This window comes from Natator depressus, chromosome 15 (assembly GCF_965152275.1).
Source record: "Natator depressus isolate rNatDep1 chromosome 15, rNatDep2.hap1, whole genome shotgun sequence".
Lineage (NCBI taxonomy): Eukaryota > Metazoa > Chordata > Testudines > Cheloniidae > Natator > Natator depressus.
Window position 1 is genome coordinate 29,163,534 of NC_134248.1, and position 21,110 is coordinate 29,184,643.

Consider the following 21,110-nt stretch of genomic DNA (forward strand, 5'->3'; position numbering starts at 1 on the left):
TCACCTTAAGGTTCCCTTGACTGTGTTTTGTGTGGGTTGCTCATGGTGGGTGGTAATGGAGGAAAGGTGACAAGCTAGCTCCATTGGCAAATTCCCTACAGTTCAGTTTCTGTGTTTGTATTGAACTGAAACGCTGAGTGGGAGTAGAAACAGGATGATTGTTTAACATTTAAATCCTAATGTTTTATTGTAAAAGTAGGTAATTATTTTATGGTAAGTCCCAGCTTCTGAAAGGCTTCTCTGTCCAGTGAAGTTTTCAGGCAGTAATTAGCAATATCATCATTTCTTCCCTCAGCTTGTTTGCCATGAACTTATTCCTGGAGGGAAGACCATTCCTGTTACCAATGAAAATAAGTAAGTATGGCAATTAGATTTGTAAGGTCACCACTGTAAAATACTTCATTCTGGTTCCTTGGGCTTGCATCTGGAATAGATTGAGATGGATTGGAGTAGAAAGAGCCCATAAATATCTTAATAGAATTTACTGGTTACACTTCATTGGCAGAAATTGTATTCAATTCGATTTGCAAAATAAGAATTGACAATTTACTTTTTGAAACAGCACTTCTGAGGTCAAAGGCACACGGTCCGTGATATTCGTAGGGATTTAATGATGGTTATAGATACAGACAGATGGATTCAAAGCAATTCAGGCACACGGTCTTGAGCACAGAGGGCACAGATGCTCAAAGACACCTTGGAGCAGACAGATTCTCTCAGAATGATAGCATGTGGCAGTTGTATAAAACGCTGTTCTTCAGAAGATGCAGCGATGAATTCAAATGCAGTAGACAGTGGTGCTTAGACACAGGAAATCAGAAGAGACACTGAGCCCTGGAGCTATTTTCACAGATAACTATCTAAAGCTGGCTATCATATATGTCAGCTGTGAAAGCCTAAAAACCAAGCTCCCCACCTCTTTTGTTCCCCAATCCCCATCCCCCTTCACCAGTTAAATCTCTATTATGCAGATGTGTGTCTAAACTCTTAATCTGCAGCGTGCTCTCTTTAACAGCAAGTCAGGGCTGTGTCCAACCTGAAGACTCATCTGCCTCGGCTGCACTTTACAATTGCGTGTCCCCAATCTTTGTCTTCCTCTGAGATCAGATCAGTGAGTTCCCATTTGAAAGGAATATCTTTTTGCTTGTCAGAAGGCTGGTCAGGAAGAAAGTCAAAAGTCCCGTGTGTCACTCTGCTCACTACACACGTAATTTTGAACAAACACACAGAGGCGGCTAGGGAAAGAAAACTGGGGGGAAAAAAAGCAATAATGGAGGCAATCCAGAATTGATCTTGTCGTAGTCTTTGAGTTCGCTTGGGTTAGAAACGTAGCCAAGTTAAGAGGGTTGGTGTCTAACGTGGGCGGGGGAGGGAATGTAAGTAAAATAGCTGGCTGGCTGGATATCTGCAGAGATTGTGTTTCTGGTGGGTTCTGACAGTGCTTCAAACAGACACTCCCCCCATCCCCCTTCACTAACTAATGCACCTCGGAAAACTCCTGTTTCAAGGTATTGCTAAATCTGGATCCCTTGGGCTCCAAATGAGGGCTCTCCAAAGCAGGCTATATTTGTCCTATGAGTCTCTTGTGGAATCTACAGTGCTTGTAGGAAAATTGTTTTTATGAAAAATAAATAAACCCAGTAGTTCTAAGGAGCTGTTTAACAGCAACTAGATGATATATGACGAGTGCTTTGACCATGTGCATATTGTAAGCGCTCAGGATTATTGGAAGCCCTGTGTCAGTGCTGAGAAGGGCTGTCAGACCCGACAGGATGGGGGAAAGCAGCTGCTGTAAGACTGTACAAATACCCTGCTTCTGCAGGGTATGCACGGACACCCAGATGAAATGATTTTGGGTGTCAGTCGTTTGGCTGAAAGAATTGTGGAGAGTTCTGCACAGAAGCTGCTGAGTTGGAAGAAGTCTCCATCTTTTTGTGCCTGCTCACCCATAGGAGTGAAATGTGCTCTGGGAACCTGGTGTACCACCCATTGAAGTCAGTGGTCATGAGTCTTTCCATCGACTTCAGTGAGCCCTGGATCAGGCCCCGCATTCCTTTTAGGCAGTGCATTGTAAACTAGAAAAGTGCCAGGCCAGTGCTACTGTGGTGAGTGTTCTCAACTGCTTGGTGCCTCTGATTTCCCCCCTCCTTACCTTGGACAGAATCAGCTACATCCACCTCATGGCTCATTTTCGGATGCACACGCAGATAAAAAGTCAGACGGCTGCGCTCATTAGTGGCTTCAGGTCGATAATTAAGCCTGAATGGATTCGGATGTTTTCTGCACCTGAGTTACAGCGGCTCATATCTGGTGACAATGCTGAAATTGACCTCGAGGACTTAAAGTAAGTGATCAATTCAGTCACCTGGTTCTACTATCCAACAGGCCAGTTATGCAGTTAGATAGCAATGTTATTCTGAGGTTTAGTGCATGGAAATTAACTCCATTCCAGCCTTTTATTAACTTCTTCAAATTAAAAGGTAAGGGACAAACTGGATGCCATTTCAGACGAGACTGGAGGAAGTACTAGCAAATAGAGCAAGGGAAGAGTCTTCCCGGGAGCCAATACAGGACCGTAGGATTAGAGGGACTTTCATTCTACGCTCTCCGATGCTTTTGAAGGAGTTTGCAATAAAGGGTGGATGTAGGTTTCAGGGAACATGAGCAATTCAAGCCCCTTTTGTATTAAGCTGTGGATTTAAGCTCTGTCTACAGCGCGATGCAGCCATTCGTTAAGCAGGAAGCTGTGAGCTGTCTGGTGTAGTGATGTGTAAGCATGTTGCACTCTGTCCTTCCTCAGGAAACACACTGTATACTATGGTGGCTTCCATGGGAGTCACAGGGTCATTGTCTGGCTCTGGGACATCCTAGCCAATGACTTCAGCCCCGAGGAGAGAGCGATGTTTCTAAAGGTAAATGTCTCCTAGCTCCGCTCCTGATAGAGTGCACCCGACCTGTCGCCTTGCGGGGCGGGTGCTGGTCATCTTTCCATTATCATCTGGACAAGCAAAACTGCTCTTTGCGCTCATAAACCCCTTCCCCTGAAGCCTTGTCTACACTACCTCGGTAAGTCAACTTAAGTTATGCCACTCCAGTTATGTGAATAGAGACGCTCTCCTGTCGATTTCCCATACTCTTCATTAGACCCCCTATATCGACACCCACTGCATCGATTGCAGGCCATCTACCGGTAAGTGTAGACATGGCCTGAGTGGCAGAAAGAACAATGAAAGACCTGAGCCCTGGAATTCTGACACCCTCCTCTTCCCCACACTCCAGTGGAAGGAGGGTTCCTTTAAATGATTTTGTATTGCGGAGAGCATCCTGCTTGGTTATCGCCACTTGTCTCAGGGGAGGAACGACTGATGAGGAGCCGCTGTAACCTGCGGTGGGGAATGAATGCTGCAGACATCAACTCCCAGAGTAGCTTAAATGCAATTTATCATTAGAAAAGCCAGTTGAATGGTGCAGGGCAATGAGCGAACAGTTCCTTTAGAAGACACGCCTGGTTTTAGTTTCCAAGCCATGCTACTCTAACGATCAACGATTGCCAGTCTTTAATCAGGTCTCTTTTAGTTTGTTACCAGCTGCTCCCGGCCTCCGCTTCTGGGCTTTGCCTACCTCAAGCCTCCTTTCTCCATTCGCTGCGTGGAAGTCTCAGATGATCAGGTACGCAGCCAGAATGGATCTGAATAGCACTTCTCCAAGCTTTATGCATTGGAGATCCCCTCCTGAGGCCTTTTACAGAGCTCCTCCCGTCCCTGCCCTGCTTCCACCCCTTCCCTGCAGCAACTAGAAAGCTCCAGTGCGTAGAAAGTGTCCTTCAGACAGCGTTCAGGAGACGAGATGAAAACATACTCACTTTAGTGTGGTGCACTCAGCTCCCCCCATGCCCTTGTTGCCTGCCTGCAGGTTAGTACCTCCCCTTGTGGTCTGCAGCCACGCTGGGTCACTTGACTTTGGTGCTCTCCTCCTGAGTCTTTGCTACTGTTGGGTTTTGTGTCTTCTGCAGGGTCAATCCCGGTTGAATTTTCACCAAGGAGAAGTTACCCCTTAGTGCTAGACGGGGCCCTGAGAGACAGGATTACTGGGTTCTGATTCCCCCTGCTTCCGCCACGGGCTTACTGTGTATTACCCTGTGTACCCTGCCTCAGTGTCTCCACTTCTAAACCAGGATAATGCCTCCCTCCTTCATGCTGTGACTCGCTGCACGGTGCTCTGCCAGAGGTAACCTGCCTCTCCCTCTGTTCCCAGGACACGGGTGACACGCTGGGCAGCGTGCTAAGGGGCTTCTTCACCATACGCAAGAAAGAGCCAGGCGGCCGGCTCCCCACCTCTTCTACTTGTTTTAACCTGCTCAAGCTTCCCAACTACAGCAAGAAGAGCATCTTGCGAGAGAAGCTGCGCTATGCCATCAGCATGAACACAGGCTTTGAGCTCTCGTAGCTGCTTTGGCACCTGGGATCGGCTCCAAGAGCCGCTAGCTGACGCCGGACACCCGGCCCTTCGTGCAAAGCGGGTGGGTCGGCTCCAAGACAAATATATGCAAATGGTATTAGAGGCTCACAAGGGGAGCTCCCGGGCTAGGCAGCTGTGGGATCTGCCTAGGCTCTCCTGCAGCACTAGGGAAGTGCTGGGTCTCATCCAATACACTTGTCGTCATGTAAACTATTATTTAAAATCAAACCCAGGGAGAGCATTAAAGTAGCATTGAAAACCCCAGTCTGGATCCGGCAGACAGCATGCTTGGGCTGTGATGTGGAGTCCAAGCTAGCTGCTGTCGTGCGGGAGGTTTTTTTTTCCCCCTTTCCTAGGAGATGGCCTAACTCTTTCGTTGGGTGGAGGCCATCCTAAGTAAGGCGATGGTGGAAATGTTACTCAAGTACTAGTAGGCTAGCTGGCAGTCTGCTGCATTGACTCTGACGGTTTCCTTAGCTCCTTCTCTCCGATAAAGCTTTGCGGTGATGACGTCCGGAGGTCCTGTGCACGAGGCAAGGCCGGCGTGCTCATCTCCCGTGAAAACAAACTGCTTGCCCGAGTTTAGAAGCAACAGCCAACACTGGCAGAAAAATGAACCCTCCGCTCTCAAAGACCGTTTCAAAGTGCTGTAGAATAGGAGCTCTAAGAACAGACACAGAGGCTGGAATGCAGAGTCCAGTCGCACCTCTGCTGGCTCCTTGCCAGTTCTGCGTGTTGGAGGAGAGGGAGGGACCACTTTCTGCTTTTAAGCAAATTAGAACAAGGTTTAACTTTATTTTACTTTCATCTTACAAGTGACCAGGAAGCACAGTGGCACTTGTATAGTGTTCAACTCTGTCAGTGTCATTAAATGCATCTTCCATGTTCATCTTTAATGCTTGGAATGCATCAAGCTGCCAACAGCCCGTTTTAAAAGGCTTCCGCTGGGAAGTTCGCCTCTTGCTCAGAGATGTAAATTTCATATTTAAGTTTACCGTCTCTCTCCCTTATGGAGGTCTCTTCTTTAGCCCATTTGCAACCCAGACTTGGCTTCTCCAAAGCCCACTGAAGTTTGCTTGCCAAACTATTTATTTTTAGTATTTTTGGCCTTATTTTATGAGCTTGTGCTCACCTGCTGCATTCAGCTTTTTAGCTGGTGGTTATGAAGAGTCTTTTTCCGGAGGGAGGGAGGGAGTGTGTGTGTGTGTGAGTGAGAGAGAGAGAGATATTCCCACATGCTGGCCATTTCCACTTCTTTTCTAATGACGAAATACGGACACTGTCCTGTCACACCTCGTTTAGGCCTGCTGCTTTGCACCTGTGCCATTTTACAGCCAGTGTGGATCCTGCCTCAGCCCAGCAGTTCTCCACGTTCCATCGAGAAAGGACGCTGCTTTCTCTCAGGTGTTCCCTGTGCTGCATGGATTTCTGGAAAGCACAGTCTGCTCTAATGTTCAGGAACATAATTATTTGTATTTAACTTCTTCACTCTGCTTATTGCGACCCTCGTGCCGAGGCTGCCGGCTTCCCCCCTCACCTTCCTTTCCTCCTCTTAGCGTTTGAGGGGTGTGTCTCTTTGTGGTTTTAACAAATCCTACTCTCTGCAATACCTAGGCGGATCCAACGAAAGCATCGCTGTGCGCATCACCCAGCAGCAGATGCTACAATGCAAGGCTACCTCATCTTCAGGATCTTTTCAATAGGTATGAATGGCAGGGAATCCAAACCCAGGCGTGTTTTGCCTAGCACAAATCTCAGCACCAGAATGGTCCCCAGGGTGTTGGGCAAGTCCTCTTAATCCTTGGTGGGAGACAGAAAGTAGAAAGCAGACCAGAAAATGCTCCCAGCCGGAACCCCTCAAACAAGAGCATCCGAATGCCCGACATGTTTTCTGATCTCTCATTTTAATCGAGGTGAATTTCAAGGAAATAAGCCTTCTCTACTTGAGAACTATTGCTGGAAAATGCATCTCAAATCCTCCTGTGTTAGGGACTTTTTTCTGTGAGAACTCTATTCTGTAGGAATGAACTGATCTATTAAAGAAGGAAAAAATGTCTGCTAAGTTGAGTGAATACGGAGAACTTAGAGCAGTAAACACCATTTTTGATTTTGTGTAAGTGATCGCTTAACACTTGTTAACCATCGTATAGACTGAAAGGCCATGACACTGACCTGTAACAGTTTATTGTAGCTTAAGATATGACGCAATGTCTTTTTTCTTAGATAAACACAGTGTCCAGTTAGATCACAAGCCTGAAATTGTTTATTAAACAACAAATCTCTGCTCCCCTTTTAAGTTTCCTTTAAAGTTTGGAAATATTGCACTATATGAGGCACTAAATCTATAATTTTGTAGGTAGTGTATCAATTGTGATTGTGTAATAAACTACACACACGCTGATGGCTATATGGACGATAGCATTTCTCATAAGTAACTGATTTCTGAATGACTTGGAGAGGCTCTATTACATTTGTATTGAGTAGAAGGCTATGAACATGCGACGCGAGTCCTGCCCTGGATGTCTGTACTTTGCATGTATGTTCTGTGCGGGGAGGGAAAAGGGTTTTGCTATAGGAGATTGAGTTTATTTTTTCTATAGATAAGACTTGATGGTCCTGAGATCCTGGCACGTCCCATGTGTCAAAAATGCAGAAAGATATTAAATAAACCTGACGTGTTGAATAATACCAGTGGGGACTTTTCTTTCTTTGTGGGCAGACCTCTTGTGTCAGAGCAATGCTCCAGCAAATATCCTTCTCTGCTTGAAGCAAAGACAGATGTTTTATAGACACGGGCACACTTGCAGTGAGATCTGATGCTGGTGGAGGTTGTGGGGGCAAGAGAGAGAAAGCACAGAGTCAAGGCATTGACTCCATTTTTAAGACTGGGTCAGAGGCAGAAGAATGCCCACGGTCACACAGGGAGTCTGTGGTTGCTGGGGCAGGTGACCCATTCAGATCATGTTCTGGTAGACATGAATGGAACCAGAGTGTTTTTAGAGGGCTTCAAGGTATGTAATTGTTCCCCCAACAGATTAGTGATCATGGGGAGTTGCCTGCAGCCTTCAAGGGGCTTCACGGTGCAGTGAACAACAGGGAATACTTGAAAGGTACCAATTGCTTTTACGCTGCCTAATTCCTCTTGCCTGGCTCTGAACAGCCTCGTTCTGAGAGAGAGAACAGCTGTGCCTCCTTTTGTACCATACGTTTAACTGTACTAGGTTTCAGAGTAGCAGCCGTGTTAGTCTGTATCCGCAAAAAGAACAGGAGGACTTGTGGCACCTCAGAAACTAACACATTTATTTGAGCTTTCGTGAGCTACAGCTACAGCTCACGAAAGCTTATGCTCAAATAAATGTGTTAGTCTCTGAGGTGCCACAAGTCCTCCTGTTCTTCTAACTGTACTGTAGTTTGATGTATAATTTTTGGCCCACTAGGTGGCAGTGTATGAAAGCTACATAGCTTTTCATTTATGGACCTTACCAAGAGTCAGCAAGAGCTGTTCTACGGCTCCTTTTCCCTTGCTCTTCACTGCCATGGTATGATACAGCACAAACCCCTTGCCTATTGCTAACTGCATTGCAGTCAGTCCTAAGCACTAAGCTAACCTGGCACACGGGAACACTTGTTCCATTTCGGGGGTGAGGCAGGGCAGAAATTGGAAAGAGGGCTGAGTCTGTGTGCAAATGGTATTGTTTTGACATTATGGCATATGGCACAGTAAGAAATTGCAAAAAGGACACCCACAGCAGATGCTCCAGTAGCGTCAAAGGCAGAGCGCTGGCAAGAAACAGCCATGCCTTGAGCAAAACTATCGCTTGTCTGTCATTGCTGCGCAGGCCAGAGATCTGCAGGCCTGCGAGCACCAGCACCAACCCATGCTGTGTTTCATGCCTCATCGGCCACAATAACGTGTTGATAGTGTGCCTTATTTGACTAACTTACCTTTGACTCTGCTCTGGCCCTCGTCACTCCAATAGCTGGGCACTTCACAAACTATCGATCCCCATGTAACAGGGAAACTGAGGCGCAGAGGTGAAGTGACTTGCCTAAGGTTACACAGTGAGTCTCTGGCAGTGCCAGGAACTGAACTGATCCCAGTGCCCCTTTACTCCAACTCCGCAGCTGCTGTGTACAACCATCCTTCCTCTCTTTAAAAAATCCCCAACCGCTTTATAAACTCATGACCCTCCACTGAAACAGCAGCTGGCTAAGGTGGCCCAGCAGCACTTCAGCACAGGTTAGTACAGGCAGTGAGGAATACTGTAAGTAATTGAAACATCCAGAGGGACAGTGGTCAATGGAATGGATATCCACCGTGGCTACTGGCCAAGACAGTGGGGTTAATGCCTGGACTGTTACAAATCAGACCATTGGATTTTTAATCACCACAAGCGGTAAAGAACGGCCTCCACTGCGCCTGGCCGTTCAGACAAATTCGGACGGGAAACCAGGCTGGCTAACCATGGGCACAGGTGGAGGGCTGTGGTGGAGTTTCCATCACTGGATATTTGTAAATGAAGATTGGATGTTTTTCCTAGATGGTTCGCTCTAGTTCAACCCCAGCTGCTGGACTTCAAGCAGGAATCCACGCAGGGAGGCCGTAGGACTTCCCTGAATTACGTAGGAAGTTGGACTCGATCACAGTGGTCCCTTCTGGCCTTAAAAATCTATGGACAGACCGTTTTGTAAAATGTTCCCTGTCACTCAAAAGGGTGGAAGCCACGCATCCCTGTTCTAGCACCCAAACACATCCAAGATGAAATGGGCACCTCCTCCATTGCTGTACAAGTGTGTGTGTGTGTGTGGGGGGGAGGGGTGCGGTGACTAAAAGACCCTGGGATGTGGCCTCCATGGATCTACTCCTGTGAGTCCCACCCTTTTCCTGGGAGGGCGGGGAGCAGGGGGGCTTGGACTTTGGGCAATGTCCAGGGGGCCCCCACGTGCTGTGACTACCTTTTCCTCTCCCTCTTGTTTTTCTTCTCCATTCTTCCCCCCCCCCCCCCATTTTTGCTTCCTGTTCCCTTCCTGTTGCTCCCCCCACTCCCTGGTAGGCTACATGCTGCTTGGCATTGGGGCACCAACTGTCGGCTCAGGGACGTGCTCTCAGAGCTGAGCTTTGCTGGGGAAGCGGATGCACGAGGCGTGGCCCAGCAACCTACTCCCTGCGCTGGTAGCCCTGGGTGCGAGAGTTGCTGCCATGACTGATTTCCAGCTAGCGTGGGTCAAAAAGCACAATTTCCATGCTGTGAAATTCCAACACTTTGTAATGTTATCTCGTCCCACACTGGGACACAAAATCTGAACTTTGAAATTTCCCACAAAACTAAATTTCAACAGAAGTTGAGTTTTGGAAATATCGAAAGGACTTTGTTGGAGTGCTGCGTTTTAATGTTTTGATTTCTATCTGTATATTATCTGCCTTATAAAATCAAAACACCACAGTGCTTGGACCGAGTCTAAAGGAAATGTTTCAATGGTATTTTGTCGACAAAAGGGACAAGCTGTACATTTGCCATGAAATATTTCCATTTTATGGAATCAGCATATTGTTCAGTTGGAAAATTTTCAGCCAGCTGTAGTTCCAGTTGTCCCATTAGGGCGTTCCTGCCATGGGGCAGGGAGGGAAGGCAAGCTGCAAAGAGCTATCCAGATTAACATCTGTGCAGTGGGGAGTGAAGGTGGATCCAGGGTGATGCAGCTTTCCCCTCCCAATACACTGCTAGTCTCTTCTGTCCTGAGCCTCCCATGGACTAGTCTGATGCTCCCGCTTAGCCCATAGATCAGAAATCCCCATGCCATTTTCCTTAGCCTAATTTTTCAGGATGCTGGTGGGTCTCATGGGACAGACTTACTCTGCTGTGTTTGTATTTTCCTTGCTGCGTATAGTGCTCAGCCTGTTGTACTGAATGACAGCCAAACGTGCACTCAGAATATGAAGTTGGTTAGGAGGTATTTAAAGTTAAGGTGGCTCTGCAGTATCCAGCCTAGAGCTTGGTTATTCTGCCCTATGTGGCCCCATCATGTGTCTCTCAGCTTCCTCATTGCTCTTCGTGGCCAGCTCCTTGCTGCATTGAAGAGTTGAAGCCTAGCCATGTAATCCCCTGCAACTTAATTTTAGGTTTGCTCACTTTGTCCAGGAATGTAATTATGACTTTTGAATTACATTAGCAGCTTGCACGGAGTAATTAATTAGTCAGATTTATAAGGCGCTTGGTTCATAATGATATATGGCCCTGCTTGGGTAAGTGGCACCTCAAATTGGCTGTAAAAATCTTATTTCTAAGGTCAAGTTTTTACTGCAGGGGATTTATAAAGCTATGAGCCTTTGCACTTATGAGCTATTTGTACTTAGGTTAGCTCAGCTACCATTGAATGTCTGCGCACATTCAGCTATTGCCTACAGCAGCTGCCAGATGCCCGTTAGGGACGGACACAAGGCGTGTTGGCTTTGAGCTAGTTTTGCATGAATGATTTGGTCTGGGTCATCACCTCAAATCAATGAGGTCCAGGAAGAGAGGTCGGAACACTTTGGTTTCCTTCCTGGTTGACGGTGCTAGTGCAGGAGAAGCCAAGCAGCAAAGGATGTCAGCTCTTCCTTCTGTTCGTCACTACAATTATTCCGTCCAGCAGAGAACCTTTACAACAGCTGCCTAAGCTAAAATCCCCAACTGCTACTGCTCTGTTCTAGGCATTTCATGGCTTCCTGCTCCCAAGGTAGAGGAACAAAAACTCCAAACAGGGTTGTGTGTCCTTTGTCTGAACAATAAAACATTGCATAGGTGGGTGGCCTGAGCCCTTGCTCACTGGCCCCAGTGCTAGTCCTGCAACTCTAGCTGCTGCTCTGGGAGTCGATGCTAAGCCAGGCCGTGCGAGGTGCTATGCATGTAGGTGGATCTCTTCCCACCAGGCTGCTGCCGACCTGCTGGTAGTGCGTGTTCCTTTGCTGGAAGCACGTTGGGATGAAGGTGCATTTGTTTTACTTTCATTTGGCTGAGTGGGGTGTTGCCCCCTATGGCAAGACTACCCAGGCTTTGGAGCACTGTTGGTGCGAGGCACCCCAAGACTCATGTGCCGGGAGCAGGGACGTACACAGGATCCCAGCAGCAAAGAATGATTCCAGGTAAGTAACTCACTCTGCTTGTCCAGAACACACCCTGTTAAGGTGAGACTTGAGAGGCTTGTTTTGGATGCAAGTGGGGCTCAGATCTCTGGTAGCACACTTCTCTTTCTGCTCTGCACCTCTCAGAGGGAACAGTGACTTGGATAAACTTACGTATGACTTGGCAAAATGAATGTTTTGTGTTGTTTCTGCAAGAGCAGCAGTCGGCTTTGCTGCTTACACCTTGTGGAGGTAATAGAAGCAGTTGAGTTATAGTTAAACTTATTTAATTTTACAGCTCCTACAGTGTTAACAGATGTACAAGCGTCTGATCCAATCATGCAGCAAGAGATTTTGGGGGCAAGCCTTCCAGTTTTGTCAGTATGGCAGCGCAAAGAAGCCATAAATTTTACAAACAAGAATAAACGATCCTTAGCAACATATGTCTACGCTGACAGTTCCAAGGTAATCATAAATAAAGAAACCCTGCTAGGCAACAGTGTATTTGGGCTCTGCAGACAGTCAGTGTGGGCCAAGCATCTGCTATCCTCCCCCTTAATCCTATCACATTAATGAGGTGTAGGAATGAGCCTGCCTCCCATCTGTGTATGGGCTGGGTGGGGACAGAGGGCTTTGAAAACAATCTTGACCTAAATCAGGGTGCAGTGGCTTTAAAACCCTTCCATTTCCTTTTTAATGAGCTAAATCCATTCCCCACAGAACTGGCCCTTGGTAAGCCTCCATTCTTTTAGTGTAAGCTCCTCCCTGACTTCTTAGCAGATGCCAATTCACCCAAGCTGGAGGTTGTCCCTGCCTGAGATAAGTGCAAAGACCCTCCTAGCAGCTCACACTTCTGGGAGAACAGGAGTACTTGTGGCACCTTAGAGACTAACAAATTTATTTGAGCATAAGCTTGAGCTGTAGCTCACGAAAGCTTATGCTCAAATAAATTTGTTAGTCTCTAAGGTGCCACAAGTACTCCTTTTCTTTTTGCGAATACAGACTAACACGGCTGCTACTCTGACTTCTGGAAGAGTTAATGCTCTCAGCTCACCCCTACTGATAACATGCGTGGCAGAGTGGGTCCAGCCCTGTAGTGGGGGCAGGGCAGGGGGAGCACTGTGCCTGGCTAAATCCATTCAGAGGGCTTGATCAAAAGCCCATCAATCCTTCCATTGCTTTCAGTGGGTACTGGATCAGGTCCTAGGGCTGTTGGATCTTTTAGATAAATAGCAGTGGCTTCCAGCAAAATATTTTTTTGTAATAATCTACTTCAGCCATGGGGTACTGACTAGAGCCCTTAATCAGCCAAATGCCTTTGGGGGTGAGGGTGGGGATAATACACCTTGCCAGGTATGCTACAAGGGACTAACTGTGGCCTTCACCCAGCTGCTGTCCCCTAAACAAAGATTTGGAAGCTAGTGTGGCTCTCAGCCGCTCCTTCCCCAAGGAGTCGGACTTGTGCATTCAGCACTAAATTCAGGTCTAGGCTAATCAGGGGCACTTATATTTAAATAACAGAGCTTGGCCCAGACAGCAAGCTCCCTCTGTTCCACCTATATAAAAACAACTTAGGCAGAATATGTTAAGAGGGGAAAACATGTAGAAGTTATTTGACTTGGCGCTAATACATGTAATCTGCACCTCTTGTTAAACTGTAAAAGCTATATTCATTTCTCTCTGCAATCAAAATGCGAGCTTTGGTCCAGAGATGCCAGAGAAAGACTCTTCCCCTAGCTGGGGGAGGGGGGAAAATGCCATAAATCCATCCTGGAGCTGATTTATGTAGCATTCATGAAGAATTTATTATTCAAAGAATTTTATTCAATTAAACTTGAAAAGCCTCTGGATTCTTAAAGGTTCAACAGTGATAACTGAGACAGAGCTCTCATAAAACTCAATGGCCTGCCCGAAGCCGGCATTGAGAAAATGCCTGATGTGACACTGCAGCTGAACGCACGGGCTAGGGCACGAGCGTTTGTCATCAGGATGTGTTGCAGGCTAAGGTTTAGAAAATTACACTGTGAAAAATGCGCATTAACAATAGCTATGAAATAGCAGTGAAAGAAAAAGTTGAATGACGCAGCACTACATTAGTTGATGGGTATTCTTCATCTTGACCCTGCTCTGATTAAAAAGTTAACACAAACGCAAGACAGGGTTTTTTTATAGATCATTTAAGATTGTTTCCAATTAAATACTGAACTGTAAAAGTGGCCTGACATAAGGACAAATCCCCTCCCACAGAGCTGGGGCAATTATAACTCTTCAATTCCTTGAGCTATTTGTATAGCACAATCATCCTACAGAGATTAGATGTTTTCTTTACAGATCTAGATTTTTGAAGTCTTTTGTTTGTTTATAACTTGGTATCAACCTTGGATGTTTACGCCTTTCAAGAAATGCTCTTCCAAATCATATCCATGCAGTAGAAGGATTGGAATTGCATGTATAAACCTTAATGGACACCTGGACACCCAGTTTCATAAAACATGTTTACCAAGGGGTTTACCCTTTAATTAGCTGTACTGTGCTGTTTTCCTAGTCTTCAAGGCATCAGCCCAGCTGGAAAAGCTTTCTGACAGCTATTCTGAGAACCTTGCATTTCAGTTAGCCGACTTCTTTAGTTCACCTGAAGATGCTTCTGGCTTTTCTATCAGGGGCTTAAGTGATTCCTTTTCTCATTTCATTTTTAAACATCTCACCAAACTCAGGTAAAAGGGAAATTATGCTACAGTTTGAGTGTTTCTAGGTAAAGGAATGGTCAGTTAAAAATGCCACAGTAGACTAGGATATGTCTTTCAGATGAGAGGTAAAATAAATGTATATTTAAATACCCTGAGCAGGCTCCTTGTCCAAGGAACGACTGCCTTCATGTGTAAGCACTGTGCATTCTTTAGTTCACCCTGTCAAAGCTTTTAGGCCTCTGTCCTGAAAATACTTAGTATGTGCTTAACTTTACTAGTGTGAACAGCCCCACTGGAATCAGTGGGGCTGCTCATGGTAGTAAGTTAAATATGTGCACATATGTTTGTGGGAATGGGGCCTTAGTTGGGAATAAGCTGTCTGTTTTTGGATGTCATCCTGCCATCTTCAGTAAGTTAAGACTCAGACTGACTACAAAGCTAGTCTTGCCTACATTTGAACTGCAGGACTTGGCCCTTAGTTCTGTTTAATCCCTTTTCCTTGCCCAAACCCATTCATGGCTGTGGAGCTACTGGAGTTGTCAGAAGCAAGGGATTCGTCACAGATGCATTAGGGCAGGCAAAGAGTGCCAGACAGTTCTCAGCACTTTCCTGTAAATCTACAAAGTGCTTCCTCCAGCTCCAGCCAGAACTGATGGATTGAATGCAACGTAAAAGGGAAAAGCAGGCAGGGGTTGGTAGTAAAGTGAGACAGTTTAAAGCCCTTTGGTGTAAGTAAATCACATTTATTTTTCAGAGCTTCTGGACTGGACTCCTGAATCTGTGCACGCTTCCTGTTTGTGTTAAGTACTCTAAACCTTTACAAGCAGATAAATGCTTTTTCTCTCTTCCTTTTATCAGAGAGCTTTCAATCACACCTGCCACTGCTCTGAGCATTACACTGTGTTTGTAAAGATGGTATAGTTTTTCTGAAGCCATTGAAGCCTACGAGCTCACACCCCAGCCTGAGTCAAACACAATGTGAAGCAGTTTCGAAAACAATTCAGAATCTGACGCCTTGATCTGGAAGCTAGCTCAAAGATGGTGAGTTTTACAGAATGGCTGCATGTTTTCTACAGTGTTATAAACAAGTTCTTGAATGATTTTATTGGGGGGAATTCGTGGCAATTCACATTTTGAATTCTCCTCTCCGCCTTGCCTGCAGAATGAAAACTTGGCTGGATTTAGCTTTTCATGATCTAGAAAGTATAGTCTCATCTCCAATTTATGTTTCACTTTTTGTATATATTTTCTCTTCCTTCCCTTCCTTCATTGCAGCATAACGTGCCAAAATGAAGAGAAAATCACTAAGTCTGGAAAGCAAGGAGAGATAGTAGTTAAGAAATGTGCGTTTATCATCAGATATGCTTGTATCTAGTGCTACATACATCTATTAAAAGAGCGTACCGAATTACAGCACTGGGAGCTGCAGGTAAAACAAAGCAACAGGAGACAGAGAAAACAGAAATGATCCCCAAAATGGCATTAAATTACTGTTCCCACAGGAGCCCAGTTAAAACGTAGACAAGTTAAAATCTTAACCTGAAGTGAGAGCTTCTCTGGGGTACCCCTGCTGTTCTCCCCTTGAATACTAAAGGAAACCACAATGTACAGTCTCTGAAGCCGTTATGGCAATTAAGAATGACAGAATCTGTTTTACCTGTTCAAGTATTTGGCCACATTTGCATCTGCCTCTCCTGCTTGTACTAAAGGAACAACGCTAAAAAGGAGAGTGAAAAACAATTTCATGTTGTGTTTAATCTATTATTCGCAATACACAGCTTCATAATAGATGGGTCTTTGAGGTCTGGAGATGCTCAAAACCTTGAGCGGTCACAGTACAGCCTCAGTATTAATTTCCAGTTTAATCCCTTCTGTACTGGAATTATAGTCTAAAAATTAACTCTGACCATCAAATCCAGGGATTGCTACATGCTTTAACCAATCAATGAAAAACAGTGCTTCAGCACAGATTCTGCTTCTGTGCAGAATGTAGACGAGAGAGAGAACCTGTTATGTGAATGAGCATCAGTATCGATGGTAGCAGTTTGTAAAAATAATTATTATCAGTGACTATACACCGCTAAACTCATTATTCCCCTACAGTACTGGACTCACTCTTTTGGCTTTCTACAGCTCTTATGTTGATATGCATGTTTTACACTAATTGCTTTTTAACAAGAGGCCATAAGATTTTTTTTTTTTTTTTTTTTTTGCAGCCGAGATAATGTTGTTCAGTTATAAAAGTCTGTATATGCTATCTTACGGAATAAATTGCCTGTTGCTCCCACATGGTCCAGTACAGCTGATTCCAAAGGCTGAAGTCAGCTTTTTTGCTGTGATAGCATCAAAAAAAGCTACAGGAGAGCTCTTTAATTAAACAAATCTTTATCTCAAGTTTTGCTGCAATTCTAACAGCATTTGCCTTAAAATCAATCGCATCAGATACAGTTTGAAATGGCTCGGAAGCTGCAGCAACTACCGGGGCTCAGAAGGCCTTTTCCCTCAGCCTTACTCTTATACTTACCACCTCTCTGCTCTTCGGCAGACCGCTCTGGAGAAATGAAGAGCAGAACTACTTTTACCTCCAGACTGAAACAACATTAAAAACGCATAAGTGCCTTGTATCAGAAACCACATACCGCCACCCAGCTGCATAGAACTTAAACGTATGACATTTTACACAAAAAAAAGCCCTATTAGACACTTACAGAAGCTATAATATACATCTGAATGGGACATTTCTGCTGGACATTTAAATTCAGTTGCAGATGGAGACAGAGGAGGGTTAGCTCAATCTCTTCCACCCCTACAGCCTTCCTGTATTTGTACAAACACTAGAAGAGAACAGCATGTGGTGGACCGACCTCAAGAACTACCCAATGTTTAATATCAATTAACAGTGGGTTTCTGATTAAGTCTTCAATCAAATACCTAGCAAAGAGTTTCAGTTCAGTAAAAAGTATGAGCCAATACCTACAGGCAAAATGAAAGCAGTGAGAGGTGGAAGTTGGTCTGAGTATTTATCAATCCACTGCTCCAGCTCCAGCACTGGCTTTTCACTAAATGATGTTCGTTCTACAGAGGGAAAGAGGAAACAAATAAATCCATCCACAAAATGGATCTTGCATTTTACGTTTCTCAGACTAAGTACTCATTAGAGAAGTGTAAAAAATGTACACTTGTCTCCCACGGACTCCCTCTTCTACAGCACATGCTCACAGAAGTGCACAAGTAGTATCGCTAAACAAACAACTTGACCTACAAAGAGGGCATTTTTTTAAAAATACAGAGCTATTATCTCTGTAGGTAAAATGATCTGAGGATTACTTAAGTGAGCCTCCCTGGCTGAGGAGAGAGGAGTTGCAATGTTGGAACCAACGTCCTGCAGCATACACTGGACCTAAGGACGGTAATAGGTAGAGAAAAATGAAAGTATGCATTCCAATCAAAGCACAGACAATGAAATTACACTCGCAGAGATGACATCTGACACTCCAATAAGACATTCTAGAGGCAGTGTGGTACGGATCCTCAGAGCCTTTAATCAGGTGACACTGACCACTTCTGCAGTGTGATGCTAATTAGGAAATGCCAAATGTACCCTCCGCATGAGCTGTTTTCCACTGTGATACACAGTTCTTTTGATCTCAGGCAGCTTGGCTTAGTATTTATGTTCTCTTGGTTTCAATTTGAGAATGCATAACAACAAGGCTTAATCTGTGCCCAAGACTGTGCATAATAATGAAGATGAACCATCTCAATCTCACACACACACGTTCAACTGGTTTCCTTTTCAGTACAGATAGAAAGAAGCATCTTGTTTCTTCAGGTAACCAAGAGATTTTCAAGTCTGCCTAAAGGATTTATGCAAAATTCCCACTGAATGCAATGGGACCTACAAGCCTAAATCTCCTAGGTGGCTTTAAAATTTTAAACCAAGAGTTTAAGAACTCAGCATTCTAATAATACAGACTTAATGGTCATGTTAGACATGAAGCATGTAGTTACTACTCACTTTGTGAAGTTGTTCGACAAATGTGTGGCCACTTTCCTGGCTTAATTCACTAGCAACCCTAGATTAAGATGAAGCAGAGAGTTAGCTCTAGAACAGAGGAGACTTGTTTGGCACATATAGCATATATTTATGGCTCATTGTACACTCAATATTACATGCACAGGTTCACAAGGAGCATTGCTTTGCAACATGAAACAAAGTAGGACTCACAACACCTAAAAAGAAAACACCAATTCAGAAGCATATCTGCATGACCATCTGCTGCTTTCTGAATTTTGTCCATATAAATCAGAGGTACAAATGAAGTATGTTTCTTCCTATACTCAGGAACTGCAGAGTGTGGACACAGCTGATCCACTAGCAAGTTTTTATTGATCAAGAAGCAAATTCTCTTAAACAAAGAGGGAGATGAGACTGAATGAATATTATGGTTGGGCACACTTTTTTTTGCCAATGTAGCTCTCCAGTGAATTTGACTCAGGATGTATTTACAACTTCTCCCACAGGCTGACAATATATCCACCTTCTCCCTTTAAAAACAAAACAACCCCAAGAACACCAAGAATAAAGTGTGTGCATACTCCCATCAGAACAGACTTCTCAAGCTTTGCTGCATCTTTACATCACTGGATGGGCTTGTAGGCCTTGTTCTATGTCTGCAGTGTTCATGACTGTCAGGTATCAGCTTATCAAGGTAAGTAAAGACGACAAACTTTTTGGCACTGTGTCTTCAGATAAGAGCTTTAGCAATACCCCAGTAAACAAAAATCAAAGATAGAATTCACAGTTTTGTTACCCAATAGCAGAACTCAATTCATCTGTTGTTCCCAAAGCTTCAAAGACCTGATCATCTTTAGATCGCCTCTCCCCAGTGTATGTGCTGGAAAACCCTTTAAAAACAATCAATAGCAACAAGAGGAAAAGGGATTGGAACAGACAAAGCTGCAAATTTTACAATATGAAAACTCACTGCAGTCTATGCTAGGTTGACACCCAGGTAGCAGCAGCCTTCGATTTATAAGACCCTAAATCTCCAGGGCCTCTACCACTGAACAGGTGTCAGTTGATTGCTTCAGTGACACAACCAGTGATGGACCCCTACCGAATATCAGTTTCTTCCTGTCTGGTGACGGTGTCACAGACCAACAAAGCAACGTGCCAAAGACTTTTTCCAACTAACCCATGGGCCTCTGTCTTACTTTAATTAAGACACCATGACCTCCCCTGGCTCCCCTTGCAAATGTAGGAACAGCCCAGCACGCACAAGACAGTCAAAGGTTCACTGAAGCTGTAGAGTCAAGATTTTTTTTTAAACACAAATTGTGCTGGGCACTAAGAGGGCACATGGAAGAGGAAAACAACCATTTAATTTCTGTAGGGACTACAGACAGTCCAAGAAGCTCTCCCTGTGGTGATTGCTAGAAAGTCATCTGACAATTCTAAATAAATAGCATGTCAGAGCACCCAGGGGCTTATCTGCTGTATTAGACAAGCATTCATTACAACCTGACATGAATTAAATTGGCTAGTACGTTAAAATTAATTCAGAACTATGTTTTGGGAATATAAAATGCTATGAAAGGGCCTTTGTTGTTTGTTATATTTTTACCCCGCTATGATGATATTGTGGCTTCTAGGTTTTAAGTGCAGCCCAGACACTACCTTTGTCTCCTGTTTTTGTGTAAATCTTTGGAACGTGGGTTGTCTTGGGTTTGATTTCCAGGCTAGACACAAAATGGAACCGTTATGAGTTTAGCAGAAATGACTTTCTAACATGCAGTTGTTGGCAAGCTGACGACTCTATTTATAGAGACGGACCGACACCGCTGTATCTGCTGGTAAGGCCAGGCTCTCCAAGCACTGCCCCGGTTACTGCCCCCATCTCCCCCTTTCCTCGTAGCAAAGAGCACGGGAAGAGGGCAGGGGGATCCTAAGAAGTGTCATGTTTTTCTTTCATATGAACTATTGTGTCAGACACAGGAGCGACCTCAGGGGGCGGGGGGGATGCTCGGCGCAGCCCCAGGGGGCAGCCCAGGCCCTGCGGGGTTGGGGGAGAAGCTCGGCCCAGGCCCCGGGGCGGGGGGGAAGAAACTCGGCGCAGCCCTAGGGGGCGGCCCAGAGCCGAGGGGCAGGGAATGGGGGGGGGGAGAAACTGGGCGCAGCCCCGGGGGCGGCCGGAAGGGACGGGGGGAGAAGCTCGGCGCAGCCCCACCCGGAGCGGGGAGGGTGCGAGCCGGGGCCGCTCTCCGGCTCCCCCAGCGCCCCGCCCCGCTCACCTGGCCGGCTCGCCCTGCTGACTGTGGCCCCGGGCCCGCGGCCAGGCCCGGAGCGGCCTGCATAGCGCCAGGCGGCGGCAGCCCTGCCCCAGCGCCGCCGCCATGGGGCTGCCGCGACCCCTCCTCGGCCTCCGTGCCCTGACCTCTGACCCCGCCTAGCCGATCCCCGCTCCTTCTGACCCCTCTCGGCCGCCGTGGCCGCCCCAGACGCTGTCACCCGACTCGCGCACCACCCGACCCGGCCCGCTCCCCATTGGTCCGATAGGAATCTCGCCTCCCCGGGGCGGCCCAGTGGTTGGTTCGGCCGTGTCACGTGAGACAGGCGCCGGGTCCCCATTGGGCGCTGAGGGGCCTATCGGGGAGCTCCTGGGGCAGCAATCGAGCCTGTGAGGGGGTGAGCCCGGCTGCTGACAGACGAGCCCCGGCGCAGGTGCGGGGCCGGGGTACCGGGCTACCGCGGGCGGGGCCTTAGGCCCTGGTGGGCGTCGGGCTGGAGGCCCGGGCGTCTCCCCGGCCTGAGGCCCCGCCCCCGCGGTGCCGCTGTGGGGGGCGGGGGCGCCACTGGGGGCAGG

At 46.2% G+C, this 21,110-nt stretch overlaps 2 protein-coding genes across 14 annotated transcripts in view; one reads left to right on the forward strand and one right to left on the reverse strand.

Moving 5' to 3' along the window:
- Positions 1 to 11,964, forward strand: part of UBE3B (ubiquitin protein ligase E3B) — a 39,894-nt gene extending 27,930 nt beyond the window's left edge. For 12 of the 13 annotated variants that reach the window (XM_074972829.1, XM_074972838.1, XM_074972831.1 and 9 more), the window contains 5 exons: positions 296 to 354; positions 2,162 to 2,344; positions 2,801 to 2,912; positions 3,577 to 3,669; positions 4,255 to 7,126. In XM_074972829.1, coding sequence (XP_074828930.1) covers positions 296 to 354; positions 2,162 to 2,344; positions 2,801 to 2,912; positions 3,577 to 3,669; positions 4,255 to 4,446 — 639 coding nt within the window. In that variant the 3' untranslated portion in view covers positions 4,447 to 7,126. Of the gene's footprint in view, positions 1 to 295; positions 355 to 2,161; positions 2,345 to 2,800; positions 2,913 to 3,576; positions 3,670 to 4,254; positions 7,127 to 11,858 lie in introns of those variants that run through there. The other variant, XM_074972842.1, reaches the window with a different exon arrangement.
- A 1,423-nt stretch (positions 11,965 to 13,387) lies between these two features.
- On the reverse strand, positions 13,388 to 20,667 carry MMAB (metabolism of cobalamin associated B). The gene is made up of 9 exons (XM_074972843.1): positions 20,539 to 20,667; positions 19,925 to 19,986; positions 19,059 to 19,152; positions 18,263 to 18,320; positions 17,575 to 17,647; positions 17,225 to 17,322; positions 16,772 to 16,836; positions 15,905 to 15,964; positions 13,388 to 15,557 (listed from the first exon to the last, which is right to left on the reverse strand). The coding sequence occupies exons 1-9, from the start codon at positions 20,640 to 20,642 to the stop codon at positions 15,470 to 15,472; spliced, it is 702 nt and encodes a 233-aa protein (XP_074828944.1). The 5' UTR covers positions 20,643 to 20,667; the 3' UTR covers positions 13,388 to 15,469.
- Between the last annotated feature and the right edge of the window lie 443 nt (positions 20,668 to 21,110).